The sequence below is a fragment of the Humulus lupulus genome, chromosome 1 (assembly GCF_963169125.1).
Source record: "Humulus lupulus chromosome 1, drHumLupu1.1, whole genome shotgun sequence".
In the NCBI taxonomy this organism is placed as follows: domain Eukaryota; kingdom Viridiplantae; phylum Streptophyta; class Magnoliopsida; order Rosales; family Cannabaceae; genus Humulus; species Humulus lupulus.
The window spans coordinates 190682631-190697159 of NC_084793.1; the positions used below are offsets into that span (position 1 = coordinate 190682631).

The 14529-nt window shown below is 37.4% G+C and overlaps 1 protein-coding gene across 1 annotated transcript; it reads left to right on the forward strand.

Annotated features, from left to right (window-relative positions):
- Window positions 1–2994: 2994 nt before the first annotated feature.
- Window positions 2995–9784, forward strand: LOC133823996 (monosaccharide-sensing protein 2-like). Its single transcript, XM_062256859.1, has 6 exons — window positions 2995–3180; window positions 5402–5962; window positions 6396–6774; window positions 7032–7596; window positions 8677–8864; window positions 9130–9784. Exons 1-6 carry the CDS (start codon window positions 3102–3104, stop codon window positions 9608–9610), a joined length of 2253 nt encoding a protein of 750 aa, XP_062112843.1. The 5' UTR covers window positions 2995–3101; the 3' UTR covers window positions 9611–9784.
- Window positions 9785–14529: the final 4745 nt, after the last annotated feature.

Consider the following 14529-nt stretch of genomic DNA (forward strand, 5'->3'; position numbering starts at 1 on the left):
ACCAAGAACATGGCATTAATGTCTCGGTAAATGATGATAACGGTGCGTTCTGAGGTCAAGCTGACCTACGGGACAACCTTAATGCCTGAAGGTACAATAAGGCCAATGGGTGTGAGCCTGCCAGGAAAGGTCTGGCAAACCTGTGGGACAACCTCAACACCCGAAGAACCCGGCGCAGAGCGTCAACCGAGACTGTGACCCGCTCCGCGCGGAGTTAGAAAGTCTGAAAAAGATCACACTAAGAATGGTTAGACGACAAGGCCACAACTCAGACTCAGAAGATGAAGAAGTGGAGTCATGCGCTCCCCATATTGTGGAAGCCCCCTTGTCGCAGGGCTTCAAGATGTCGGCCATCTCGCCCTATGATGGCAGCTGGGACCCCACCAACCACCTTTCTAAATTCAACAGATTGATGTCGGTGCACCGTGTCTCCAACAACGCTAAATGTCATGTGTTCCCGATCACTGTAACGGGACCAGTAGATGAGTGATTCAAGAAGCACCGATCAAGATCCATCCACTCATGGAATCAATTGTCCTCTGCCTTTCGAAGATAATTCATAGGAGCTCGGAAGGTGAGTTTCGAGGTCAATGCTTTGGCCAACATTAAACAAGGGCCCTTCGAGACCCTTAAGGCATATATCAAGCACTTCGAGGAGGAGCCAACAAGAACCAAGAGGGTTGATGGTGGCCAGCAGTTGATGGCGTTGTAGGCTGACATTCGCGCCCGGTCCCCATTTTGGGATGACCTTTAGCGGCAGGGATGCCGATGGCTCAACAATTTCATTCGTCGGGCACAAGAGTATATCAACTGGGAGGATGCCCAGATCGGAGCGTTCGAAGGACCCGTCAAATTCCCCGCTCCGACTGCATATGGCCCCGTGGCTTTGGGGATCTAGTATTCCCCTTATGCTCCTGTCTAACCAGACTTAGGAGGAGTCCCACCCACAGGTTTCTGTGTCGTGTCGACTCTTGGATTCAGCATGGCCTAGACATTTTATGGACGATGCCCATTGGATATAGTGCTTTTCAGCCTACATTCAGTGCTAGAGTTACCGCTCTGTCCCATTCTGCTGCACCCAGTCAAACCCCCGGCAGCAATAGACGCAGGGGTAAGGGCAAGGGCCAAAAACCCAAGGGAAATGGAAATGCACTGGCCGAGAATGGAACTGCCTCTGGTGAGAAGTATGTCTCGTAGTACTCTAAGTATACTGACTTGGTAGGCTCCCGAGGCAATATCTTCTTGGCCACGAAACAACATGTTCACTATAAGAAGCCACAACCCATCCGGAGGGATAGGGACAGGAGAGATCCAAGCCAATTTTTGTCATTTTCACAACGACATAGGGCACCACACCAATGAGTGCCACTAGCTCAAGGATGAGATCAAAAACCTCATCAAGTTGGGACATCTCCACCAATATGCTAAAGGTGGAGTGCATCACGCACAACTCCCCACGGCTGGAGTGCATGTGCCGCCTGTTACTCCGCAGGTCCCACCAGTCGCTCTTGTGGCCCTGCAACATCCAGTGGTCTAAGGACCTCCTCCGATGAACAGGAGGGCCCCACCTGGGTGGTACCTCCCGAGGCTCACAGAACAGGTATGAGCGAGCTTTAAATCATGACAACAAGGTGATGGCTTTGGCTTAATTGCCTGGCCAAATACCCTAAATGACTAACCAAGTCATAACATTATCCAAAGACGATGCTCAGAGAGTGCACTTCCCGAACCACAACTCATTGGTAATTGAGAGCCAACTCTCCGACAAAATGGTGGCGCAGATTTTGGTGGATAACAGGAGTTCGATTAAGATTAGTTGCTGCTTAGGTATGTATTTATAGAGTTTAGGAATCCTAACCAGTGAATCTCGTTTATGGTCCCAATCAAACCAAATGAGGAAGTTGCTAAAAATAGCTTCTAATAATTACATTAACTGTAGGATTTTCCAGATGAGCCAGAGAATCATTTTGTAGGATCAAGAAAATGGACGAACGTGGACTTAAATCCCAACCAGGTTCATTTCAAAATTTCCTTCCTTGAGCACAAAGCATCATTCAGTTTCCTCTTTTTAAACCAATTAAAATTAAGGAAAATATGCATAAAATATTTCTATAATATACATACTTATTCTAGACAAGCTTGCCATAAATAAAAAATGAAACTTGACTCTACATAAATGACACTTAATAAAGAATTTATTCTTACCAAAAAGAGACACAATCCACTTACCCAATAATTTCAAAATAACCAATTAAATAATAAAATATATTTATTAAAAATGTCAGCTAACTTAGGATTTTATAGAAACCAACAATTTTAATTAAACTCATATTTATAATATATAAAGATATTTATATAATTTTGACACATTTCCATGGAAAATGAACAATAAAAAAAAAAGAAAATAAATTTACTGTTCAAGTAGTAGTAGAATACAAGAAAGCAAAAAAAGATTTAATGGAAATAGGATATTTACTTGATATATATATATAGATATATATATTATACATATAATAGGAAGTAAAAAACAAAAAAAGAAAAATGGGATTAAGTATAATCATTAAACTAATTTTTCAATCAAAAGGTTATATTGGCTATCAGTATATAATAGGATACGAAAACTTATAAAACCATGGCCACCAAATTAATTAAGCACATGGCAGTGCAATCAAAAATACCTACGGCAGTAATCGAATCAAAGAAAGCACAGCAGAATGCCCCTACTGTATGTATGTAATAAATATATATAAATTGATTGCTTCAAAAAAAATATATTTATATATATAAATTAAATTATTCAAATAAATTTAAATATCTTATTTATTCTCAAATTAGTCAAATCTTAACAGTATTCCTAAATGTGATATATATATTTATTGGACTTAAATATTAAATTAATTATGAAATTAAATTATAATCCAACATATATTATGACCTTATCAATTTTAACAAAAATAAACTCCACCATTTCCTACTCATAGACTAACAACGGAATCTAGATCCGAAAATGCTTATCAAACCTATTGATAAGTAATTCAAATCTTGAAATCCAAAATCAATAGAAAAGTTAGGCAGGGAGGCAGGAGGTTATTCCGATCAGAATGAAGGGAGCTATAGCAGTCTCTATTGTGGCAACCCTAGGAAATATGATACAGGGATGGGATAGTGCAGTCATTGCTGGTATGTCATCACTCCTATGTATACAGTATTTATTTAATGAGTATATTAAAGTATAAACAATCCATCTTTAATGAAACAACGAATCCTATATTACAGTCCTCCAGAATCTGCTGGTCTCAACTCTTTGCATTTCTTTTTTCTGTGTAATGTTTTTCTCTCTCTCATTATTTCTTGATATATATAAATTAATTAAGATCTATGATAAGTTTACCTAAATTTAAATTCAGAGACTAAATAACTATATTTGAATTTGGTCGAGAAATATACATCATCACCGGTAGAAAAATGAGATAGTTTATACTGTTGGAGCCCTAGAAATAAGAAAAAAAGCAGTGCATAATACTTGCAGAATGTATTATGTAATTAGAATTATTTGGATATATAAATCATTAAAATTTATGTTTTTGGCTTTGGAATTCTCAAAACTCTTTCTTTATCAAGAAACTACAAATATTAGCTTCCCCTCAACAAAAAATTTAGAGTCAAAAGTTGAAGTGTATTGAAAATCCAACTGAACTCTTATGAACTCTTAAAGTGTATTTAAGCTTTTTTTTTTTTTAAGAAAGTATTGTTAAGTTTTAAAAACTCAAAAGTGGCTTTCAAAGACCTAACCAACCAAAGGTCGACATCTTTAATTAATTGCATAAAATAATATACATTTTTTAAGGAATCTATATATATATCTATATAGACATAAAATGATAGCTCTTACCTTCAAAGAAATAGTTCTGTTAAGCTTATTTTAGGCTGCCTTTAACTTTTAGGATTAAAAAATTACTTTTGAAAATATTTGTGGTAAAAAAATTAAAAAGTGCTTGATTTTTTTTTTTTTTTTGGTAGAAGTTAGGATTCCTATCTATGTTTTAAATTATAATAATTTTATTATTCCTAATTAACTCATAAAAAATCTTTTTTAATTAATATTCAAACACTTTAAAATTATTTTTTCTTTATCCAAACAACAAAAGAAGTCTACTTATCTTATGCATTTAGCTATAAATAAAAACAGAAATTTTTTCTGGCCAGAAAAGATAAACTATTTTTCAAATAACATCAGTAATATGGCATAATTCAATTATGAATTATAAAAAAAATTCCTATGCAATTAATACTAATTAATGGTCTATGTCAAGAAAGGGTTCCTTTTTTCCATAGTTTATGATCCATTTTTTCCCTTATCACATTTTTTGTATCTTGCTAATTAACTATGTAATAAACTTGAGAAATGTGAAAAAAAAATATCGAAGAATTTGAATGGTTGTTAAGCATTGGGGTCCGACCATTGATCATAATCACAATAATACGCATAAATTTGATAATACTTTAAATATGAACATAATAAAATTCTTGAACTACACATTTCATATTTCATATGAACTTTACAAATATATTACCACCACCTAATTGCCTTAGTAGTTATTTTTAAGACTTTGATTGGATCTTGAATTGAAAAAAAATGAATTCTTAAATATTCCATTTTCTCACGTTGAATCAATAAATTAAGAACTTTTTTTCTAAAAAAAATTAAAACTTAAACATAGTATAATTTTTTTAAATTTATTACAATTGTAAGTATCTATATAAAAAATATATATTAAAAAAATATTCTCTTATCAAATTTTATTTTATGAAATTTTTCCTCCAAACCAGACCTAACACTTTCTTCATGTCTTTCCAAATTTGATTAAAATTCTTGGTATTGTAATTTACAACATGAGACTGATTTCATAAATATATATATGAAAAAAAATTATAGGGGCTTCACTTTAAGCCATCAGTGAACCGTTTTCAGCGCGATTTTTTTATGACCGTATATATTGTAGCTATTTAGAGCATCTTGCAAATTTTCAGAAAATTCTGAATAGTTTACAGTACCGAAAACTATGTTGTTTTCCACGCATTAAAAAAATTAGTAACGCGTGCAACAACATGTTTGAACTTAGTTTTCAGTAATGTAAAGTATTCGGAATTTTCTGAAAATTTTTAGAATGCTGTAAATAACTATAATATACACTGTCATAACAAAAATCGCGTCAAAAACTGTTCACAGGTCGATAATACTGAAAGTCCTCCCAATTCTGCTAAACACAATATAAAAATTGTCCTATGTATATTTATATATATTATTCTGTTTGTCTTTGTTATTATGCTGTACTCTTAATTTATTTTCTTGCAAATATCCCTCTACCATAACATATCTATATAAATAAATGTTTCGCAGGCACCGTCATTTACATAAGACAGGAGTTCCTTTTAAAGACTCAAATGGAAGGGCTAGTAATAGCCATAGCTCTCATTGGGGGCATACTAAGCACAACCATCTCCGGCGGTGTCTCTGATCGGATCGGCCGACGTCCCATGCTTTTAATTTCCTCGGTGTTGTATCTTGTTAGCGGCCTAATAATGTCCTGGTCTCCAAATGTTTATGTTCTTCTGTTAGCTAGACTGCTCAACGGGTTTGGTACTGGTTTCGTGGTTACTCTTGTCCCCATTTACATCTCCGAAACGGCGCCGTCCGATATCAGGGGATCACTGAATACATTGCCACAGTTTATGGGATCCAGCGGGATGTGTTTGTCGTCTTCGATGGTGTTTGGGGTGTCATTGACGGCGTCTTTCAGCTGGAGATTGATGCTGGCAATTCTTTGTCTGCCATCGTTTTTGTACTTCGCTTTGATTGTGTTTTACTTGCCTGAATCTCCAAGATGGCTCGTGAGCAAGGGAAGAATAGATGAGGCCAAACAAGTCTTGAAGACACTCCGGGGCATCACTGATGATAATGGTACGTACGTATATATAATACCTGCTCTTCTACCTTATTAATTAGTATATAGAGGCGTTGTGGTCGACGCGGGAGGTAGAACGAACTGCTTTGTATCAATCAAATCCTATATGTTGTCGGTGCTAATGGGCGATTAAAGAAGATATAATAGGTACATATGTTTCTCTTATGAAACTCTTTTTTGGTAATTAAGCCTAAGTGGAGATCGAAAATGAAGGAATTTAGTATGGTTTATTTGTCACGTTACATAGTGGAACTAGTGCGTACTTTATGGTCTTGTCCTAGCTAATTAACATTTTGTCAAGGGTCGTGGAACCGATCTTATAAAAAGGTATCAATATATTTTTCGTGATAAATTAATGGTGTGTGCTAGCTATTAATATTGTATTTGTTATGTAATACATTCCATACTAATTTAATGTAATTAAAATAGTGCTTATGGCGGAGTTGGCCTTGCTGGTTGAGGGTCTTAAACCTGGAGGAAAATCATCCGTGGAGGAATACGTAATAGCCCCCGCTAATGACATCTTGAATCCTAATCGGGAACCAAACAATGGAGGAAATGATCAAATAAGAATCTACGGCCCTGATAGCGGTCAATCATGGGTGGCCAAACCTGTAGGCAAAGGACGAAGTCTCTTGTTGACTTCTCATCAAGGAAGCAGCCTCACTCTTGAGGTGGATCCTTTAGTCGCTCTCTTCGGCAGCATACATGAGAAAGTCCCCGAGAGTAGTACCCTAGGAAGCAACATTTTCTCCGGAGCGGATCAACAACCTCATCATGAGCACTGGGATGAGGAGAATCAACCAATGTAATGATACTTTTTTACCCTAATTAGTACTCTTTATTTGTTCCCTTTAAAAGCTGATCTCACACATACAGTAATAGCACACTAATTAATACGCATGCATTATTATTTATGTAATTTTGTATCTATTGTAATAATAACATAATAAAAAAATTAGACTTGTATCATTCCTATATGATTGTTTTAATATTGTTCAATGACTACATAAATATATATATGGTGGCATGCATGTAGTATTCTTGTTCATTTTGTGCGCGCAGTGATGACAGTGATGACTATGAAGTAGATACAGAAGGAGTGGAAGAGGATTTGAGAAGCCCATTGCTGTCCCATGACCAAAGATCAAGCCCGCGAGGAAGTCAAGTGCTAGGAGTAAGACGAAACAGCAGCCTTTGCATAGAAGGGAATAATAATGCAGGTGAAGTAGTGAGCCACAGTGCGAACATAGGAGCCGGTTGGCAAATAGCGTGGAGGTGGAGCGAGCGAGTAGGCGAAGATGGGAACAAGGAAGGAGAGCTGCAAAGAATCTTTCTGCGCCAGGAGGCCATAACGGCGCCCTCTCGTAACGGATCGATCATCTCAGTCCCAGCTGCAGTTCCGGAAGAGAGTGAAGTAGTGGTTCCGGTGGCTGCCTTAGTTAGTCATTCGGCTATTGGTCCCCAAGGACCAATCAAAATGTGTCCTCAAGAAGATGGTGGGATAGAACCGGTTCTCAATATGGAATCGCAGAAAGATGTTGTTAAAGCGGTGAGTTGGAGTGATCTTATGGAGCCAGGAGTACGGCGGGCTTTGGCTGTTGGAATTGGACTTCAGATTTTTCAGCAGGTAATAATGACTACTTTAGTTGTATTATTTCTTACGTAGGTACTGTTAATTTTTTTAATATATATATATATATTTATGAAAAGTATATATATTTATATATATATATAAACTATCTATGAAAAGTTTGATGGGCAAAATTCGTATTTATATAAAAATATATTTTAAATATACATATATATATGTGCAAATATATTATTATATACATATAAATAGATAAAAAAAACATTTATACAGTGTTTTTCTATGAATTTTTACGTGTTGAAAAATTGAATTAAAACTTCCTAAAAAGAAAATTGAATTAAAACAACTTTTTTTATAATTTTTGTATTTCCAATTTATTTTTTGTATTGGTTTCAGAAGAATTTAACTAATATTCGAAGTTCTATTGCTACAAACAAGGATGTTTATGATTTTTGCTCCCAAGCTATGAATTATACATTATAGTGTCTTTTATTTTTTACGGCAGTTAAAAATTTCTCAAACTATTCTGAATGTTGTAATGGCATGCTGACGTGAGACTCTTTGCTTGTTGATGTGTCTTGACCACGTCACCACCACATGTGTAATTTAAAAATATTAAAACATTTTTTATTAAAAATTAATAAATTTAAATTAAAAAATTACACTAAATTTGGACAAAAGTCACGTTAGCATATCTTTAGTTGCATTAGACAAAATTAGACGAAAATCTTATTTTACAATAATGTAAATAATTCGGAGGAATTATTAAGGGTCCAAAAAAATGAACGGGTACAATAATATATAAGTCATACTTCAAGGAAAAAAATCCTCAATAGCCCAAGTTGTACACTAGCTAGAGTGGTGCTATGCACATATTCTTAGAATTCCTACGGTCTGTTTTGTAGTGGTGTTTGTGTATTTTGGGAGTTATGTTAACTATACATTATATATTTAACTTAAATTGCAATGCTTTTTAAATAATTATGCAACCGATATAGTTTCCCTGAGGGGGTTAGGACATCTATCCCAAATAACTCAATTATGTCGTAAACAAACAAATGATTAACTCAGTCTTGTGTGTGTGTGTTTTTATTTCTCTTGGTGATTTGTATACATCAGATGTCTGGCATAAATGGAGTTCTGTACTACGCTCCGCAAATTCTAGAGGAAGCAGGCGTAGCCGTACTTCTAACAAATATGGGGATGAATCTCATTTCTGCGTCTTTGCTTTTAAATTCAATAATAACGTTCTTGATGCTTCCTGCCATTGTTGTTTGCATGCGGTTGATGGATATATCTGGTAGAAGGTAAATTCTCCTTTTCAGAACTAAACCACAAACGTTTGATCAAAATATAATAATTGCAAAAGGAAAATAATACATGACCCTAGAGTTTTAGTCCATGAAGTCTTATATATATAAAGACGTGACTAAACTCATGATATATACAGTAATCTAACAAGTCTTACATCACATGCATGGATATATACTTGACCAATATAGTCACAATTATATTACTTAGCTAGCAATATTTATTGGCATTTCAAAACTGATGATTTGATTATTTTTGCAGGGCATTGCTACTCTACACCGTACCTGTGCTTATAGTGTCTCTTAGTTTACTAGTGATTAGCAGCTTTTTCAAGTTGGGGACTATCATGACTGCAATAATCTCCACTCCAAGTGTTGTAATCTACTTATGTTCGTTCGTGATGGCTTTTGGTTCAATTCCAAACACCCTATGCTCAGAGATATTCCCTACTCGTGTGCGGGGCTTATGTATTACTATATGTGCAACGACATATTGGTGTGCAAATATTCTCATAACTTATTCGTTTCCCATTCTCTTCGAATGGATTGGGCTCGCTGGAGTGTTTAGCATTTATGCTGTTGGTTGCATCCTCGCATGGGTATTCGTTTATCTCAAGGTTCCTGAGACAAAGGGCATGCCATTAGAAGTTATTTCTGAGTATTTTGCACTTGGTACTATCAAATCGGCCGAACCTGTTGAGATTACCGCCGCCGCTTCCGCCAACGAAAGCACGCAAAATTGACTATGCATGTCCCTTTCGAACAATATTAGTATTTTGTGTTTTTGTTCTTGTAACATTGGATCAAATTACATTTTTGAGGTAACTGTGTTACTTTTTTCACTTGGCACATGTTTTAAGACAATTAATGCATGCATTGCTTAATTAGGTGTTACTGTCCAATAATATTTATTTTGCACCTCATTTTTTCTCTCAAATTTTATGCATAATGGTTTTATCGATGTGCATATGATATTTTTGTGCTCTTTTCGCTCAACTAGAAAAGAGAATATCATGTTATTAATTACTTTTTAAAAAGTAAAATAATATACAGAGAGTACACTGATTTCACTACGGCAATATGCAACAAAGAAATCAGTAAATTAAATGCAAATATACAATTTAGGATGATAGTTGAGTTATGTGATTTTGTAATTCTTCATTATTTGGAGAGATATCTTAGATGATTCTCCATTACCAACAAGATTAGTATAGTACTAGTTCATAAAAGGCATGATATTATAGAAAGTACACAAAATAAAAGGAAAGCAATAAACTTACATGAAGGGAGAGCTCATTAAAATCAAAGGAGCATGTGACAATCGGGTTTTGTATCACATCCAAACCAACTATGAAAAACACACGCTTTGTCATATATAGTTATCAAAGATATATAAAATATTTGCTTTCTATTTCTATGATGTGATTACTTTTAACTCATAATAGTTTTTATTCTGCCCTTTGAAAGAGTCAAATATAGAAGAGTTTGGTTGCGATAGCTTTGTTAGTTTTAGAAAGAGCATTAAAGAATCAAAGCAGATTTAACAACAACAATTGCTCATCTATTAACCAATGACACTCTATTTAGGGCATTAATTGTACAATGAAAAACAAGCTCGACATTGAGTCTTCAATTGTCATCTTGATCTTCACTACTAAAAAATTGACGTGGTACCACTGTTTTAAACTAGGGTAAAAATGTTCATACAACAGTTCTGATAATGTTGTATCATGCAGTGTAGGATCATGTACTAGTAGAAGATGACAGTTCAAATAAAATTGTCGTCTCATGTACCACCACTACTACAAAATATGCTTTACGGGACACTTTTTTAGGACACGCTCCCCAAGATCCTCCAGCTCCTCAAAACCCTTGAGCTCCTTAGTCTTTTCTGCTTATATTTCATCTTTTTAACTACACGACCTACGGGTTGTGATGTAAAGACAATATAATTTTTGTTTGCTGCGTGGGCAGCTTTTACTTTTATTTGAACAATTACATCCGAGCAGCGACTGCTCGTGGTGTAAAAGGATTCGTTTTGATACTATAATATATTTGCATATTATTATAACATCTGTTCGCATGACCGAACTTAGCATAACACTTTGGTTTGATTTTAAAAAATAACAAAATTTTGAAAAATACTCTAAGTGCCCTAGCATGCTTTCACTTATTCTTCTCATGTGTTTACATACCTTTTCACGATATGCTTTGCTTACTTGTACCTTATATGCACCCCCAAGTGATCGGGGAGCTTTAGGTCCTTGGTCACTTGCCTTAACTAGAACCTGCTCGAACATTACTACTCGTAGCAATATGATTAGCATTATAATAAAGCAAAACAACACACGTAGTGAGCAAATACTTGTAATAAATACAATAGTTGGCAAGAAATGACTGGCTGAGCACAGTCCCTTTTATTTCTCGTAATAAATGGCTAAACATGTCTGCACGAGTGATCAATAAGATCTTATATTTGTTCAAAACATGTAAAAAGTAAAATTTATACAAGCCAATTCTTTAAGAAGAATTGTTTATTGGTAATACTTGCGCAGGTGTTCTCCATTCCAATAGCGAGGAACGAGATCTCCGTTTAAGCGTGCAAGTTTATAAGTGCCTGGGTGAAGGACCTCATCAATGTGGTATGGCCCTTCCCAATTAGGCCCGAGTACTCCAGCAGATTGGTCATGGGTGTTAAGGAAAACTCTTCGAAGTACAAGGTCTCCAACATTGAATTTTATTTCTCTTACTTTAGAGTTGAAATACCAGGCGACCTTCTGCTGGTACGCAGCTACTCGGAGCTGGGCTTGTTCACGCCTTTCATCAATTGAGTCCACGGATTCCATCAATAGCTAGCTGTTAGAGTCTTGGTCGTATGTCAATCTGCGGTGGGATAGTGGATCTAACTCGATAGGCAACATAGCTTCATACCTGTATGCCAAGGAAAACAGGGTATGACCTATTGCTGTTCGGTGGGAAGTTCTGTACGACCAAAAGAACTTTAGGAAACTGCTCTAGCCATGCTCCCTTAGCTTCCTCAAGTCTTTTCTTCAGGGTATCCTTCATTGTTTTGTTAACTGCTTCGACTTGCCCATTCGCTTGGGGATGAGCGACTGAAGAAAAGCTTTTGATAGTATCATGCCGTTTGCAGAAGTCCGTGAATAGATCACTGTCAAACTGGGTGCCGTTATTTGAGACTATCTTCCTTGGTAATCCATAGCGACAAATGATGTTCTTGACTACGAAGTCAAGCACTTTCTTGGTTGTTATGGTTGCGAATGGCTCAGCCTTGGCCCATTTGGTGAAGTAGTCAACGGCAACCACTGCATACGTTACACCACCTTTCCTTGTAGGCAAAGATCTGATTAGATTTATTCCCCAAACTTCGAAGGGCCATGGACTCTGCATCTGCTTTAACTCGTTGGGAGCTGCTCGTGGGATTTTAGAAAATCTCTGACACTTGTCACATCTCCGCACGAACTCCATTGAGTCTTCATTCATGGTTGGCCAGAAATAGCCCTGCCTTATGATCTTTTTTTGACAGACTTTTCCCCCCAGCGTGGTCCCCGCAAAAGCCCTCTTGCACCTCTTTCATTAAATCTTTGTCTTTCTCCTTTGTAACACATCTGAGGAGTGGCAGTGAGTATCCCCTTCGGTACAGGATCCCATCGACCAGGATATACCTAGTAGCTTGCCACTGAAGGGTCCTGGCTTTGTTTCTGTCTGCTGGTAACATGCCGCTTGACAGAAACTCTACATAAGGTGCCATCCACGTATCTACCATCTGTATGACCAGAGTGGTTTCTGTTGCTTGGATGCTTGGTACTGATAGCCGCTCGACTGGTACTATGTTCAGAGTATCAGCATCTTTTGCACTTGCCAACTTCGCAAAGCGTCCTCGTTGGAATTCTGATCGCGAGGTACTTGCTGGAGACTGTATCTGTCGAACTGGGCTAACAGATCCTTTGCTTTGTTCAGATAGGCGACCATCTTCAAACCTCGCATCTGATACTCTCCCAAGACTTGGTTCACCACCAGTTGAGAATCGCTATAGATGTCGAGCACTTTTATGTTCATATCCTTGGCTAACCGCAATCTAGCGAGTAATGCTTCATATTCGGTCTCATTGTTAGAAGCAGCGATGTCAAATCTAATTGCACAGTGAAATCGATGCCCTTCCGGCGTTATCAATATCACTCCAGCTCCTGCGTGGGATTCGTTGGATGAACCGTCTGTAAAAAATTTCCATGAGGGTGCTTGGATTTGACACTCAGGCTCGCTAGGCTCTTCAGTCTGCTCGCCACCCGCGAGCTCTGTGAATTCGGCGATGAAGTCAGCCAAGGCTTGCCCTTTTATCGCTGTTCGCGGCATGTAAGATATGTCAAACTTCCCGAGTTCGACTGCCCACTTTAGTAATCTTCCTGCAGCCTCTGGCTTTTGCAGGACTTGTCGAAGAGGCTGGTCAGTCAATACTGTAATTGGATGAGCTTGGAAGTAAGGCCGCAACTTCCTAGAGGCCAAAACTAAACAATAGGCTAACCTTTTGATGGGGGGGATACCTCAATTCTGCTCCGATCACCCTTTTGCTTACATAATAGACAACCTTCTGCACACCTTCTTCTTCTCTTACTAGAACAGCACTAGCAGCGTAGTCAGTGATTGCCAGGTAGATGAACAAAGTCTCTTTATCGACTGGCTTTGACAGGATGGGTGGTTGCGCCATATGCGCTTTTAGTTCTTGAAAGGCCTATTCACACTCATCTGTCCATTCAAATTTCTTATTGCCTCTTAGTAGATTGAAAAATGGGACGCACTTGTCTATTGATTTCGAAATGAATCTACTGAGAGCAGCAATCCTCCCGGTCAGGCTTTGGACATCCTTAATCTTCACTGGCGACTTCATCTCGATCAAGGCTTTTATTTTCTCGGGATTAGCTTCAATTCCTCTCGAGTTAACTATAAATCCCAAGAATTTCCCTGATCCTACTCCGAAGGAGCATTTAAGGGGATTTAGCTTCATCCTATATTTATTCAGGACATTGAAGCATTCCTGCAAATCCCTTACATGCCCTTCTGCTTTCTTCGACTTAACCAGCATGTCGTCGACGTAAACCTCCATGTTTGTGCCGATCAGCTCCTTAAACATGTGGTTGACGAGCCTCTGGTAAGTCGCACCAACGTTTTTCAAACCGAAGGGCATCACCTTGTAACAGTAGAGCCCTGTATCAGTTCGAAAGCTAGTGTGATCCTCATCAGGGGGATGCATACTGATTTGATTATACCTAGAGTATGCATCCATGAATGAGAGGATCTCGTGCCCTGCAGTGGCATCGACCAGCTGGTCAATCCTCGGGAATGGGAAACAGTCTTTGGGGCAGGCTTTATTAAGGTCTGTAAAATCCATGCACATACGCCACTTTCCATTTGACTTGGGCACGAGTACGGGATTAGAGACCCACGATGGATAAAACTCCACCCTGATGAATCCATTCTTCTTCAGCTTCTCAACTTCCTCTTTCAAGGCCTTTGATCTATCTTTGTCGAGCAGCCTTCTTTTTTGTTGCACTGGTGGAAAGCTTTTGTCGATGTTTAGGACATGGCTGATGACTGCTGGATCTATTCCGACCATGTCTTTATGCGACCAGGCAAAGACATCATGGTT

What these genes read in the sequence shown, in the direction of transcription:
- LOC133823996 (XM_062256859.1), top strand. Translation starts at nt 3,102, where the DNA reads ATGAAGGGAGCTATAGCAGTCTCTATTGTGGCAACCCTAGGAAATATG. An exon ending in GGGCATCACTGATGATAATG is followed by an intron (nt 5,963 to 6,395) that starts GTACGTACGTAT and finishes TAATTAAAATAG; the next exon opens with TGCTTATGGCGGAGTTGGCC. An exon ending in ATGGATATATCTGGTAGAAG is followed by an intron (nt 8,865 to 9,129) that starts GTAAATTCTCCT and finishes TTATTTTTGCAG; the next exon opens with GGCATTGCTACTCTACACCG.